At 41.7% G+C, this 16,993-nt stretch overlaps 1 protein-coding gene across 1 annotated transcript in view; it reads left to right on the forward strand.

The window, feature by feature from the left end:
• CFB (complement factor B) overlaps positions 1–16,993 on the forward strand; it is a 2,501,566-nt gene that overhangs the window by 169,443 nt on the left and 2,315,130 nt on the right. Inside the window, exon 3 of the mRNA XM_044082138.1 lies at positions 14,031–14,216. Coding sequence (XP_043938073.1) covers positions 14,031–14,216 — 186 coding nt within the window. The remainder of the gene's footprint in view (positions 1–14,030; positions 14,217–16,993) is intronic.

Raw genomic sequence — 16,993 nt, forward strand, 5'->3', positions numbered from 1 at the left:
ATATTAACTCATTAAATAGTCTTCTTTATAAGTAAAACCAGCATATTTTAACCATCTTATGACCTTCCTAGTTGAACTTCTTAGTAAACCATTAGTGTGTGTTTCACATTTTGCCCATTTGTTCCACATTATGAAGGCGAGTGTTCCTCATTTTGGCGATGGAAGGTTGAGAGCTATGCTTACAGTTCGATGTGTTAAAAGCCTTTAGAGATGATCGACTTGTAACGGAGCATCTCAATGGAGGTTGTGAGATTTTATCTTAATCGTTTTACTGACGCTATAGTTCACTTAGTTTGTACATTGTACTGGCAGAAGAGACAGCCTTCAGTCTTAAAATGTTACTACAAAGTTTGGATGTTTCTTGTAAAAGTTGTCACTAAATATGTCATTTAAAGAGTATACGTGTTGGAGTCTCATTACAACTTTCTTACTAAGTTCTGGATTGTATATCTGACTGTAGCAACCACTCAAGCGTCTTTTGAGAACAACAGGCTTCTGTGGGTGTCCTTGCCCAAGGCCTACCAAGTTGCCTACGTAACTGGCAATGAACGACGCGCGAAATTTATTTTTAATGCCTGACACGTTCTGTCGTTCAGGAGAGAGGCATGGGGAAAGAGTATTTGAGGTAATTTCTTCGTTCCTTGTAATCCCGGGGTGTAAACCATAAGAAAAGAAACAAATTACTTATTATTTAAGTTAAAATATTTCCCAAGTGTGGCTCTCCCAAATAAAAAAAAAACGTTTAGACAAAAATCTTTTAGCATTGCTTACTGTTTGAACCCTGGCAACTGTTCTGTCGTTATCTGTAAATTTAAAGTAGCGTTTTAATACGTGTAATAATCACTGTGCTTTATAAATTAAATTGTCTATTTAGGTCAAAGAGTTTGGGGTGTTTACTGCAAAACCCCGTAATTATAAAATTAAATTTTCCATATCGTCACGATTGTGGCTAATCGGCCAACGGAAAGTATACAGGCTCATAACTATAGAGCTAACATTTGTTTTTGTGATACAACTAATATCATTAAATATTCTTAAGGGTAAACAGACGTGTGTTACTTTCATGACAGACTAGAGACTGAACGAAATGCAGATTACTTTAGTGGGCTATTTCACTTCTGGAATTTCCCCCAACTAAAATAAATTACCTGACTTTTTTGTTAGTTATAAAGGACTGGAAACCAATATAGGAGCACTATCTAAGTATTAATTTTATGATTTGTTTGGGACTATTATCAGCACAAATGTGATTGCAGTAAGACATCAGAAGAAGTAACAATGATGAAAAGACGTAGCGTTTGAGTACCGTCAATACAATCAGTAAGACTGCGGTGGTGGTGCTGCGGTAGCGTTGTCGCCTTACAGTTAGACATTGTCCTGTTCGATTCTCAGCTAGAGCATCTTCTGTGTGGAGACATGCGAGAATGGGCGTACCTTCGTTGAAGGTTGTGCGTCAGGGCTGGCAGCTCGGCACGTTAAAATCTACTGCCAATCATTAGCGGACCGGAGTTCCACTGTGGTGACCCCTAACCAGGAAAAGCTGAAAGACGCCCTTCATCTAAGAACTATTAATTTTAGATAGTGAGCTACTTTTTGACCAACATGTGTCCATTGCTGTAAGAAAGACCTTCTGTATTGCACAGCTTATAATTGAATGGATTGTGCTAGATATAGGCATGCCAGTGCCCCCCCTTTACTCAGCCCTCTGTAGGCTAATCATTTTTTTTTACAAAAACAACTTTATTACATTATTATATGACATAGACAATCTTGCATTTATATAAATGACAAACACTGATGGCACTTTAGTTGCAAACATTATGCATCACAGATGTCACTGAAACAACTGTAGTTGCAAACATTATGCATCACTTACAATCTAAACAGTTAAATGTCATTTAATCATTAGACAGCTCATTGAAATCCTGCCTTCCTTTAAACTTTGTTCCTTCTCTGCATATATTGTTCCCACAATTCCCATTTTTTCCTATGTAGATTGCTTCTTCCCTTTTCTAAAGATCCCAATTCTAGTTGTTTTATCTCTGTTACTATATTTACTGTTTCTAGTACAGTTGTTTTGGACTTTGTTTTCCATTTTCTAGTAATTGCCTTTTTGGCAGACACCATAATTAGACTTATCAAGGCTTTACTATGTCTAGGCAATTCCAATTCTATATCTAGCTCAAAAAAATAATCTCCCCAGTCAATCCAGTCTGCTCACTTAGCATCCTCAACAGAGCGGTCCACAGGGAATCTTTGAAGTCTGCCAACTCATTACACTCCCAAAAAAAATATGTTCTCAACTGCCTCTTTCTTTCCTGTCACACCAGTCATTGAGCATAATGCCCCATTTGGTGTGTATCTGTCCAGACACATGCAACAACTGGAATACGCACAGATATCTTACTAAAAGGATATAAGGTTTAAAACCATGGACAGCATACCAGCAGTTCAAGGCTCTAATGGCTTCCACACATTTAGATCAGCTACTACACAGGCAGGGACAAAAGGTGGAAGTGTCTCAATTTACGTAAAAATAAATATATCTCATGGTTGGTCAAACAGGACAATGCACTTGAGCTTCTCCATGTTCAAACACCATAGGCAAAATCCTATGTCCATTCCTTGCAAGCTATAGGTCCTCCTCTATGACCCAGGAAACCCATAACATGTATTTAAGCTTATTGGAAACACTCACAATCCAACACAATATTGTATTCATGGGTGACTTTAATTAACCCATTATTAATTGGGAAATCATAAATGATACCAAACATGCAGGAATAGAGACTCCTGAATTTTGTAAACAGAAGCTTCCTGGACAAGATTGTCAATAAGCTGACCAGGAGCACAAACATACTGGATCTGATCCTCATTAATATGGGAGAGTGCTGCACACCCTGTAGTGTAATGTCTTCTCTGGTAAGTTAAGACCACAAAATAGTCACCTTTGAAGTAAAAATTAAACCTGGAACCCCAGCTAACCCTGGAATGTTCAGGAACAACTCTAAGGCTAACTTCCTACTGCTAGTGAATCCACTAATAAGACTTTAATCCAACCAAAGCTCACACAAAACTTTTAGGGGTCATCATTGATGATGAACTCAAATTCAATTTTCACCTGCTCCAAGGAATAAAAAAGGCAAACCAGAAATTTGGTTTACTATACCGCAACAAAAAATTCTCACCACCAATGCTAGACTCTGACTTGCTCAAGCCCTTCTCCTTTCCTCCCTCCTTTATGCTGCCCCTATACTCACAAACATTCAAAGCACAACCCTTACCAAACTCCAGCAACCTACTATAAAATAGCTAGATTTGTCACACTCGCCTTACAATGCACATCATTGCCTAGCTTTAAACTCACTCCAGTGGCTTGAATTTCCCCAGCTCCTACTTCTATCTCACCTTCAAATGCTTCAGTTCATTCTTAATAAGCCTGCATCCTGTCCTGCTCTCTCTTAGCTCATCTCTATGTATACTCCACTGTGAACACTCCGCACTTCCAGTCAGAAACTACTGCTCACATACCAACCCAAAACAACATAGGAAAACTCTTATACAAATACTTCACTGCACAAGCTTGGAACAAACTCCTATAGATCTACGTTCCATCATCCACCCAGCCCACTTTAAAGAAAAGCTCAAATCTTACCTATTTACCTCCAAACTTTGCCATTGTCAGGCACCAACTTAAGCACCCCACTATAATACCTCTCTCTCTCATAAGAACTCTATTATCTTAGGATATGTACTTATGCGTTTACTAATCAGAACTGTTGGTTAAAAACTCTGCTTGTACATATGTAAATGAAATTGATAATATATATATATATATATATATATATATATATATATATATATATATATATATTGTGTGCTTGCATTGCAATTTACTCCTTTTACTTACATTTTCTGTATAATTGAATTTTAGATGCTTAAATACATTTCTTTGTATAACCTTATTCTTGTTGTTAAAATTTAGAATTTTCTGTAATTTGTTCATTTATTGGAGCTTTTCTCCTCGGGTCTCCACTGAAAATGGGCCTCAAGCCCAGTTGGACATACCCGGTTAACAAATGTCAGTAAATGTAAATAAATAAATTAAGTGATAATCTGACAAAATTTCAAGCCCCCATAAACCCTGAGAACACTGCTGCCTACACAGAATTGTTCAAAGAAACCCAATAGAACTATGTTAATAGCCACGTAGAGGCAGTTGTAGCCACCAGGAAGAAGTACATAACTAACTCAAAAAACAAGCTTCCCTTGTGGAATCACATCAGGATGAATATGTTTGTGCATTTTGTTTTAGTTAACAAAACTGCTGCAGTTATTAAATTACTTGAGAGTGCTTTTCTTGGTGGCTGTGCATTTTGTTTTAGTTAACAAAACTGCTGCATTTATTAATTTGCTTGAGATTGTTTTCTTGGTGGCTGTGCATTTTGTTCCTAGCCTCCATCCCTATTGGTGTCTTGTTCTTATACTTGGTGGCTTTGCAGTTGCTTGCCCCTACTGTAAATTTGATCTGGGGCACTCCTCCTAGTCTGGTGTCATTGGCTCATTCTACCTAATATTGAGAGAACATTTGAGAAGACCAACTCTCTTAGGTTCTTAACCTTAAATTATCTTCTGTTCCTCCTTTCTCCTTTTCTACTTTACTAAAACACTAAGCTTGTTTCCTACCCTTCCTGTAACTAGTCTAGTCCAGATGCAGATTTGGTGTATCCAGGACTGTTTGTAAGCTTCTGAGCCCCCTCAAGCCTTTCTGTGTTGGAGGGAAGTCTTCTAGCTTATCAGTGGGAGTGGTAAGCACTAGGTAGCCTATCTACCACAAGTGGAGTGGTTTCTGGCCCAGAAATTGTAGTTTATTGGCCATTTAAATTGTAGTTTATTGGCCATTTGTGCAGTTTTTTTCCATCTCTTTCAACTTTCTGGTTTAAAAGCCTGTATTTGTGCTTGTTTCCCGTCTTTCCTGTTGCTAGTCTACCCCTAGATGCTGATTTGCTGTATCCAGGACTGTTTGTAAGCTTCTGAGCCCCTCAAACCTTTCTGTGTTGGATGGAAGCCTTCTAGCTTATCAGTGGGAGTGGTAAACACTAAGTAGCCTATCTACCACAAGAGAAGTGGCTTCTATCCCAGAAATTGTAGTTTATTGGCTGTTTGGACAGTTTTTCCATATCGTTCCACTTTTTTGTTTAAAAGCCCGTGTTTGCGCCTGTTTTCCGGCTCTCCTGTAACTAGTCTAGTCCAGATACAAATTTGCTGTATCCAGGACTATTTGCAAGCTTCTGAACGGTGCCAAAAATCTGCTAGTTCTCTCCTCTCCTGCAGTTTCATTAGTCTAGCACTTTACCAGACGTCTTGGAGCAATAATTGCTACCAGCACTAAACATTCTACAAGGAAACAGCTCCACTACCTATTATTAATGTCCACTGCTCCAGGCATGTCTAAAGGTCAGTTCCCTGTGCTTTTTCCTATTAACCTGGTGAATTTGGGCATCCTGAGGCAATGATGCAACTGCCTCATGTACATTAACAACTCTCTCCTCTTACCTCCCAACACTCAGACTTGCAAGAGATGCACTTATATATCCAAATTGGAAGACGTGCACTCTCCAGCCAAGACCGGAATAGCTGGTCAAGAGGAGAAGGTCAACACTTGCACCACACCACATGGAACACACAGCCCTCCAGAACACACACTAGCACTGCCTTCACATAAAAACACAAACCACACACCCACCTTTGTGTAGGCTCTCACTAAAAATCTACCCAAACAGCAGAGACCTCCAAGGCAGAAATGCACTCGACCACCTTAACACAACACTTATCACGAGACACATAACTTTCCTAAACAGTGTGCCACTCAACCAAATCCCCAAAGGCAAAACAGCATGCCCAACATACTAGTTATAGGTGACTCGATAGTGACGCATACTGATGTCCCACTGACTAGGTTGAATAAGGAGAAAGTAACAGTCATCTTATTGTCAGGTGCCAGGATCCGCCACATAATGCATGCAGTCAGGTCCCTCAACAACAGGTACAAATATGACTCTGTCATTGTACATGTGGGTGTGGATGACCTGAGATGTACCTCCCTGGACTACATGAAAAGAGACATGGAGGAGCTCTTGGATTATGTAGCCCAGGTGGGTATGACCCTAGCCCTGAGCAGCCTCCTACCATCACCCCGAATGATACCACAGTATAAGCAGAAAATTATTGATTTCAACAATTGGCTATATTTCTGGTGTCATTCTAAGGGGATTCATTATCTGTCTGCCTGGGATGACATGATTGACAGACCTCGATGCTTTGCCGTAGATGGCCTGCATCTGTCTCCCCTGGGCTTCCGGATACTGGCCAAGGCTCTTGCCACCCTTATGGTGCCTTTTTTAGGCGGTGTTCCAAAACCAAATTACCACCGTAGCAGCTACAAACAAATGCAATCTGAGGTTCTTGTTGCTCAAAATGCACTCGCTCGAAGCACGCCTTAAAATGGAGAACATCGAAATTTGTGCTGTAACAGAGACCTAGTTGAAGGCAGCAGAAAGCACCCCTGTGCTACGAGGGTATAACTCATTCCACACCTTTTGGCCCCAGATCTTGGTTCAAAGCTCCAAGGGCGGTGGTGTTTCCATATTCATAAAGGATGCGTACACCTCCAGACTGGTATCCCAACATAACACATTAGAGATACTTCAGGTGCAGCTAACATTGGGTCGTAGCCTGCTATAGGTCCCCAACCATGTCCCAAGACTCACACTCCACGTTCCTAAGCACCCTGGAGAATATTAGGGTCCATCCTAACACACTTATACTAGGCGACTTTGAGTACCCCTCCATTAACTGGGAAAACTACTAATGTACCAATACACTTACCCAACGTTTCCTGGAATTCATTAATTCCAGTGCCCTGGACCAGCTCGTTCTTACCCCCACTAGAGGTAGCAACATCCTTGACCTGGTCATTACTAACATGGGCAACCGTTGCTCTACACCAATAGTCAACTCCTCCCTGGTTAGATCTGACCACAGAGTAATCACCTTGGAAATCCACATCCCCCCTGCAAAGGCAGCCACCATGAAAAACTTCTCCAAAGCTAACTTTGTGCTCCTAAAAACAGAGGTGGCTAACTTCACGGCACCCATGCAAATTGAGAATAGTTGCATGACCACCAAATCATACACCAATGCACTGTACGTACACGTACACATATGCATGGATCTCGCCATACCCAATAGAACCAAGTCGCTCTCGTCCAAAAAAAGGAAGCCAATCTGGTGCCATAAACAAAATCTACAACAGGAGGAGGAAACTGATGCAGAATAAGGTGAAGTCCCATGACTTGATAAACTCCCTTATCAACCTCAACAAAAAGTTGAGATCCCTCATCAAATCCTCTAAAGCTAACTATTTGCAGCAGATAGTAAAGACAACCACACGGCCTTCTATAGTTATGTAAAGAATCTCCATGGGAATACCCAGATTTTCTCTGAGCTACTGCACAATGGTACCTCCTATTCCGTGCCAACAGATATTGCCAATATACTGGCCGACAGATTCAGTGCCAACTTTACCCCTCTCACCCCCACCAAAGGACCAATCACAATACCAAGTTGAGTGCCAGGCACCTGCTGCACAGGTTAAAACAGCACTGTCCAAGGCCAAGAATACAGCTTCTGTGGGACCTGATAATATCCCTGGCTGTATTCTACATGATCTACAGCGTGAACAGGCACCTCACCTGTGTGCCCTGTTCAATCACAGCCTCACCTCAGGCTTTGTCCCTAACCATTGGTGCACTGCTACAGTCATCCCTCTCCACAAAGGAGGAGTGGCTACAGACCCTGGGAACTATTGCCCCATTAGCCTGATGAGTCTGATATGCAAAGCTATGGAATGCATCATCATGGACCTAATAAGCAAAGATATAGGGAATCGCCAAACTCTAGATCGAACACAGTTTGGTTTTGTGAAGGGCAGATCATGCCTGCTCAACCTGGTCGACTTCTTTGAGTCAGTCACCAGAGCTGTGGATGAAGACAAGGTGGTTCATATAGCCTACCTTGATCTGGCTGAGGCCTTTGATAACATTCCCCACTCAGGAATCATAGAAAAACTCGCTAAGCTAGGCAGCTACCCCTGTATCACTAGGTGGGTTGCAAATTGGCTTACAGATTGAACCCACAGTGTGAAAGTAGCTGACTCCAAGTCAGACTGCCAACCAGTCACGAGTGGAGTCCCACAGGGTTTGGTCCTGGGTCCTCTCCTGTTTGGTATCTACTTCTCTGAAGTCCAGGCCATCACAAAGGCACTCTGGCTGACAAAGTTCACAGACGATTGCAAGTAGGGAGCTATTATTGACTCCCCAAGTGATGTTGACATCCTACAGAAAGGCCTCATTGAGACCAACGATTGGTGTCAGAACCATGGCCTTAAGCTCAATGCCAAAAAATGTGTCATCATCCCCTTTGGGAAAAACCAGTTCCCATGAAATACCACATCTATGGTAGTCCACTGAACACAGAAGATGTTATAAGAGATCTGGGAACACAGGTTGACAGCAACCTCTCTTTTGACCACCACATTGCCACTGTGATCAGAAAGTCCTTCTGTGTGGCACATCTCATTACTAAAGGTTTTGCATCCAGGTAGAAAGAGGTCATTGTCTCCCTCTACTCTTCCCTCATTAGGCCAGTCATTGAGTACAGTGCCCCATTTGGCATGTACCTCACTAAAACCTGCAACAACTGGAGAGGCCGCAAAAATACCTCACAAAGAGGATCCTAGGCCTTAAACACTTGTCCTGTATGGACAGACTCAAAAAAACACCAATTATTCTCTCTCATATCTCCTACTTAGAGGTGATCTCTGCTTCACTTACAAAGCCATGTCTGACCCAGCTCTGTTAGAAATGCTACATCTAAAGAAATCCCAATCCCCTCACACCACATGCTCCAGAGAACTCAACCTCATTACCACAATCAACAGAACAAGCTAAAGGGACAGGTTCATAAACCAGAGACTGCCCATGCTATGGAATAGACTCCCCATACATGTCAAACAGAGCACCTCACTGACCCTCTTCAAGAGAAATCTTGATGAGTGGATGGAAAATAGAAAATTCACCCTGAGGATCATTCCAGTGGCTCTACTCGACAGAACACTGGGAACCAAGGTTGCGTGGCACGATGCCATGGTAATCCTATGGGCTAAGCTTGTAAAGGCTCCAGGGCCATTAGCCTAGTACACACCTATGATCCTATAAAAAGGAAGAAAATCACGGCAAAACATTTGGAGGCATAGCACTCAGCAGGATAAAAGCACTGATCAAACTAAGCAATCAACTCAGAGGAGAAATAAAGTCTATGAAAGCCAAAATTGAGTTAAATTTGTCCTAACAGGACAGGGACAACCACAAGGCATTCTTTAGTTATGTCCACAATCTCAGAGGCAATGTACAATTGTGTGCAGAACTCATTGTTAATGAAGCTACCTGTACTGAATCAGAAGATATAGCAAACCAACTGCCAGACAAATTCATCTCTAACTTTTCCACCCACCCCCTCAGCCTCCCCTCAGGAAATGCCATAAAATATAACTCCCCGTGTTTTCACTAGAGAACAGGTCCTCAATGTTCTCTGTCTAAGGCTCAGAACACTGTATGGATGGGCCCAGACAACATCCCTGGATGCCTTTTAAATAGCATAAAACATGATCTATCAGGCCTACTGGTATTGCAATTTAAATGTAGCCTCCATACAATCATCCCTCTACACAAAGATGGGCCATATACAGATCTTGGAAACTACACTCCCATAAGTCTCACTAGTCTCATATGCAAAGTCGTGGAAAGAGTTACCATGGAAACGATCAATAACGACATGGGAAACATTCAAACACTGGATCCAACCCACTTTGGTTGTGTCAAGAGCAGTTCATACCTACTGAACTTGGTGGACTTCTTTGAGAATGTCACCAAAGCAATGAATTAGGGCAAAATCGTTCACACTGCCTGCCTTGATCTGGCCAAGGCATTTGGCACCAATACCCCACTCAGGCATGGTTGACAAACTCAGGAGATTAGGTATAAACTCTTATGTCACCTGGAAGACAGCCAGCTAGCTCACAGACAGAACCCAGAAAGTTAGAATTTCCACATCTGTGAGGAGGCCAGTTACAAGTGGAGTCTGTCAGGGATTGGTCCTGGGACTATCGTTTATTTCTCTGAAGTCAAGGCCAATGTCAGGGCCCTCTGGCTGACTAAACCTGCAGATGATTGCAAATTAAGAGCAATCATAGAATCCCCAACCAACACTAGTGTTCTACAGGAAGGGCTGACACTGACAAATAACTTGGGTCAGAGCCATGGACTAAAACTAAATGCCAAGAAGTACATAGTAGTATCCTTCGGGAGGTCATCCACCCCTGTTAAATGTTATATTGACAATATACCTCTAAGAGTCGACCCAGTAGTCAGCGACTTAGGGATGCCTATAGACAGTAATCTAACATTTGACCATCACGTGTCTACAGTAGTGATAAAATCATTCTATGCTGAACAACTTATAAACAAAGGTATGGCATCTAGGTCCAAGGAGGCCATTGTTGTACTGTATTCAGCAGTCATCAGAGTTAACACTGAATACAGTGCCCTCTTTCGTATGTAACTAACCAGGCGCATCCAACAATTCGGAACGTCCACAGAGGTTCTTCATTAAAAGAATACAGGGTGTAAGTAACATATACTATCTTATGCAGATTGCCTCAAAGCCCCATCCCTGTATTCTATCTATGTCTGGCATACAAGGCATTACCAGACCTCACCTTGATGGACCACCTGCGTATCTGCAAAACAAACAGCACCAGAATTACAGATTCTAAAGACTTAAACTTTGCCTATGATATAAATAGGACCTGCTGGAGAGACAGGTATGTATTCCAGAAATTACCTAGTCTCTGGAATAGGCTCCCCATCCATGTGAAGCAGAGTACCTGCTTAACCCAATCAAGTGTAACTGGGACAATTGGATGCGTAGCAAGAAATTTATCCCTGGTTTAGCAACTATGTTTCTAATGGACAAAGGCAGCCTGTAAATGGTTCATCTCCCAGCCCCCTGCTTATAAATGTTTAATTTCCAAGCCCTGCTTAAGCTTCTCATGGGTACCAGAACTTGTCAGAAATTTTGGATGCATGGTTAGGCTTAAAAAGGTCCTTGTGGTTGTTAACCTGGTGCACACCTTTGAACCTATAAGGCATAAACAATGTGTCCTACATGGACTGACAGAAAGCCATGTCACTATACTTGGTGTCCTACAGACTGTTAAGAGGTGACCTGTGTCTAGTACACAAAGCATCCTCCTACCCATTGCTGATGGATTTACTGCACATCAGCAAGTCAAATGGCATCAGAAATACCTGGTATAGGGATCTAAACCTCTTCTGCAACATCAGAGTGGATTTGAGGTACTGGTATATCTCACAGACTCCCCATCCACATAAAACAAAGCTCATCCCTGTTCATATTCAAGCGCAACTTGGATCTATGACGGGAAACAGAAAGTTAACTCCAAGACTGGCCCTGTACTGCTGGTGGACAGAGGCAGCTCCTAAATGCTTTAGCCCATGCATGGGTCCCCTGAAATTACCTCTGTTAAGGGGTAATGTATTTATTCAGATTCATGGCGGGCATATCAAACTCAACAACTAGAAGAAGCTGGTTTCAGTCATGAAAAAGTAAACCATAGCTACAACTTTGTAGATCCAAACACAGGAGTGCATACACAACACATAGAGAGGATGTGGGGATCTGTTAAGTTGAGAAACAAAAAACAGAGAGGCACTGCAAGACACCATTTGGACTCCTACCTAATTGAATATATCTGGTGTGAAACACAGCTTGCACTAAAGAAAGACTTATTTGATGCAATCTTGACAGCAATAGCAGACAATTTCTCTCCATACAAAAAGTGTAACCCAGCAAGTGAACCATCTACAAGTATGCTTCCTTAATCAGCAATAAAATATTTACAGATATGTTGCTCAAAAACATCTGGAAGACATCCACATGAATACTATGCAAAACATCCACAAAACATTGCAACAATAACTGCTATCCCCCACAAAAAAATCAGTTTCTGTCAAATACTACAAGAATGCTCTTCGTAACTTTAGCCTCCATCGTCAAGACCCTCATCTCTGTTTGATTGTTTAGATTGCTATTACCTTTAACTTCAATTATTTCCTACAGTATGTCAAATAAAACTAGTTATTTACCAAAAAAATGTGTTGCTCCAGATTTCTTCTTCTCAGGAAAAAGTTTAGTATCCAATTTCGTAGTAATCCATCACACAGTAAAAACGAACGAGCATTTCCCATGTGTCCTCAATTCACTTCTGCACTAAGACAGCAGTGCAACCAATTTTGATGTACGCAAAGCAAGTTTCACATTTCATGCTAATTTACGCTACTAATTTGGGAAAGACTACGTTGTACCCAAAGAAAACATTAAATTCTCTTACTTTTAGTCCCACAATCCGTTTTTGGGCCAACAAACATATTACATAACCGCTAAAAATCTGGTTGCGATAATGGTAGTACCGCTTTTTTAATTGGTCTTTTCCTTTGACTATAGAAAGATGGGGGAGATTTCCTACTGTCTTATCAGACAGTGATACATTTCTGTATGCATATGTTAGGTAATGGCCTATGGAACATCCATCAGCATCCTTCAGGTGAAATATTAAACTAAGGCCCCATGTACCTAAATTGATTGGTAGTTCAGGTGGTTGTAAAAGATCTCATAGCACTTACTGGAAAGAGTAGGGGGAAGTTCTCTGATACACTAATCACATTTCCCTAGTCAGTATGATCACCACCTCAGGTCTCCCATGAAAAGAGGCCACTGATGTTGCTGGGACCAACCTGGTCAACAAATCATAAATAAATAAGTACATAAATTAAGTTTGACAGATAACAAATTATATTAGCAAATGATGGAATGTTATTGAGAAAAGGAAGAAGTGGTACAGTGAAATAATTGTGACAGTTTGAAATGAGTTATCTAGTAGCATTAAAGTTGGTAAAAACATAGCTGAATCTGGGGACTTTCTGTATGTTTACCTGGGAGATGAAGTAAACAATTGAGGAGAGTATCAGGACAAAGTAGCATATTTATAAACCCAGAATACTGCCTATGTTAAATTTTGTCTGTTTTTATATTTCGTGTCTTATCAGAAATTTGTATGGTAGAAGTATGTTCTTCCTTTTCTCAGTATTGTGCCAACACACACGTTCTAGCATCCTATTTGCCTTATCTGCTTTTTTCCTGCATTGATGCTTCGAGGTGGTAATGCTAAAATGATTTGCTTGCATTTTGCATGATGTAGCCTCACCTCATCTGATATGTTGCCATAGAATGCTTAGGCTATTACGCAATGCTTAGGCTGTATAGGCAGTACCTTCTGCCCTTTCCTTAAAATGTCATCTGCTAAACTATGGGCCATCCTCTAACTTTCATAACATGCCACCTGAGCCTTGAAATGAAGGATTAGCTTGGTTGCAGTGTTCTCCTGTAATGAGCCCCACCTAGCACCCCACCATAAGTTTATTAAGCTAATATTCTTCTTGAACTGAAGTAAGATGGGGTATACTTCCAGTGTTTTGGTCATTCATACTACTTACTTCTCCCAAAGTTCAGTCAGTCTAGTGTAGCATTTGTTAAAATACTTTTCAAATGCTATAATGCTTACTTGTGTTAAGAGAAACTATAGAAGCAAATACAAATAAAACATTAAAAGAATCACAAACTGGAGCAAAATACTTCTTTATGCAAAAAAAAGTACATTTTTGATTTAGATGCTCTAATTGGTGATATTGTATATCAAAATATTCTTCATTATAAAAAAATCTGGATTTACATATCAGAACTGGTAAAGTATTTGAATTTTAGGTTTTACCAATCTATTATTTTCTTGAGTTGGTCATCCTTATTTGTGCATACCTTTTCTTTTGTTTCAGCTATTACCTGTCCTGGCCCTCTGGATATTGAATATGGATCATTCGGACCTAGAAAGTTTTCCTTTGCCATTGGGGAAACAATTATATTTGAGTGCTATGAAGGATACTCCCTCTTTGGGTCAGTCAACCGGACCTGCAAAGAGAATGGAAAATGGAGTGGATCAACGACTATTTGTGATGATGGAGGTAGGCAGAAAAGTGATATTACAGAAGATTGCTAAGAGATTCTTTCATTTTAATAAACTTAAATGTGATTCTGAAGATGCTAAATCAACATAGGTCTATTTATTTTGCAGGTGAGCAGCGTAGCAGTAGGTTTATTTATTGCACATCCTCAATGAATAGTGTACTCAAAATGCTTCTTGATCTAAATATAAGATGTATGTGCTATCATATGTGCTATGAAATGCATTTGTCACCAGCGTCTATCCTTTCTTCATAACCAACTCTGTTGGCATATTCAGGTAAAATCCTGATTCAGAATGGCTACTAGGTGGAGTGTGCATAATGGCTGGATAAGTGTAGTGATTCTACGGCTTGGAGCAGTTGTGCTTTCCTAGACCATTCCTCATTGCCTGATGATCCTTTAAGAAAGGAAGGCCAGCATAATCTGACAAAGGGACCAACATCTGCTAGCAGCAGTCACAATTTTCAGGCTTCCCTGCCTCCTGTGGGGAATCCTCTCCATTAACAGCATGGAATGACAGTGGTGACCTAGAGAGCTTAAACACCCTGGTGAACCATCTGTATATCCCTAAGAAGGTAGACTGGGGCTTAGGAGAGTTGCGCTATAATGGAGTAGAAAATACATCCATCATAAGAAGGACTGCATAAAAAAATCCGTCCTGGCTTCATCATTGGCCTCAGCAAGATATGCTTAATAAGTGCATAGTATGTTCTGAGACTAGCCTAGCTTTTGTTCTTGATGTTTCTTTTTGGGATTTGGTGAAGTGGCATTGAACCAGATGAAACAAAGGAAGTGCATACAGGAATCTCTCTGCCATAAAGCACAGGAGGGTCCAAGACTTAACCTACATCTGCTTCCTCAACCATGATATCAAACCTTGACTTTCTGAGTTCTGTCTTTGGGTAAGAACACTTGACCTTGAAAATGTAAAGCTTTATTCACTGGTAGGAATCTTTTGTGCTGGAACCAGGGAGAACTTATCCAGTTTATTTTGGTACCTAGGTCTTACAGCCATAAAAGCATCCTGAAAAGGCCAATATCAGGCAGTCCTTTTAGTGGAGCACCAAAAGCCAGTCATTCAAGCAAGCAAATGCTAGGAGATCCTTCTCCTGATGGGCCTTACTTATTAACTGTAATATCTTTTTTTAAGCACCTTTATAAAATTATCACTTAAGACATACATTAACAGAAAAGAAAACAAACCCTTTTAACATTTTCCACTTAAATACAATATATATCACACATATTTTTTTTGCTGTTATTACCAGTCCAACATTACAAGAAAAATACTGAATTCATGCCTTCTGTTAAACCTCACTCTTCCTCCTGAACATTAATGTTAAGTTGTCAATCTCGCCTTCATTCTTGCTGGATGGGTTCGGAGCCGATCCTCGGCTCCGACTCGGCACTTGCTTAGCTTGAGAACTCCTTTTACCAGCTCGAGGCAACCCTATATCCCATGATGCAAGGCTAGACTACCTCAGATCTCGTTTGCCGCTTTGCGAAGAGGTCTCTTTTTTGCCAGCTCAGGTAAGTTTGAATTTTCAAACAGTTTAGTCAGGGTTTTTTCTCTCCCTTGCTCTCTTCATAGTGTGTAGAGTTTCTACAGCCCACCCTATTCCCCTATATTTAAAACTTCTAGTTAAATAGTTAACTTTAATTTTTCAGTTAGGCCTAGGCCTCTTTCTTAATCCCTATCTGTGTGTGTGTTTTGTTGGGATTAATAGTGTGACTGTTTGGGGTGTGTGAGTGTTGTTTTTTACATGGACTATGTCTAAGGAAGGAAAGGTCTCAGGCTTCAAGAAGTGTGACTCGTGCTGTCAGAAAATGTCTCTGACAGACGGTCACACTTCTTGTGTTTACTGCCTGGGGCCTTTACACCTGCAGGACTCCTGTGCCATATGTCATTCTTTTAGCCAGAGAGTCCTGCAGGAGAGGAGGAACAAGTTGATCCTCCGTGGCTTATTAAAGCCAGAAGGTTCACCCACTAAAACTGGGTCGAGTAAACCTTCAAAGCCATCTAAGGTTCAGGCTACAGTTGTTAAGCCTCCCCCGGTGGCTCTGACTCCTTCGGAGTCGAGATCGGCTCCGACTGGAGCCGATCTTTCTACTTCTGATGTAGTAGTGTCGGTTCCTACTGGCTCCGACACTCAATCTACAGTTGCCTTGTCGGCTCCGGCTGGAGCCGACGTGTTATCCAGTATCGGAGCCGAAGCCTTCGCCCGCCTGGAACCCAGAGGACGCCGGCTCCGATGGCTTCGGCCCAAGAAGAGATCTCGGTCCCTTCTTTGGAATCAATCCACTTGGCTCCGAGGTCTCCTCTTTTGTCGGAACGGAGTCATCAGAGCCGATCTTCTAGATCTTCCAGGCTGTCTGACCACGATTTAGAGAGGGTGGTAAGCAGGCTGTTGAAGTCACAGGCACTAGCCCAAATGCTCCATAGCCCGTCTCAGCAGACTTCGCTATTGCTCTTCCCTTGAACTTCCTCCTCCGACTCTCCAGAGTTCGGAGCCGGAGCTTCGGGACAGCGACCGTGTCGGCGCTCGAACCGATACATCCTTCGCTCCGGCTGCCTTCAGCTCCGATCTCCTCCATGAGACCTTCCTTGGAGGATCCGGCCGCCGAAGTTTCCCTTGTCGGCTCCGAGGGGCTAGTGGCATCGGACCCTTGTCCGACCCCTCTCCCTCTCGGGCTTCGCTTTGGTAAGCTCGGCACCGACATCGCCTCGGAGCCTTGTCTCTCAGAGGAGCCGGGAGTTCCTATTTCTTCGGAACAG

The sequence above is a fragment of the Protopterus annectens genome, chromosome 9.part0 (assembly GCF_019279795.1).
Source record: "Protopterus annectens isolate FY-2018-M chromosome 9.part0, PAN1.0, whole genome shotgun sequence".
Lineage (NCBI taxonomy): Eukaryota > Metazoa > Chordata > Ceratodontiformes > Protopteridae > Protopterus > Protopterus annectens.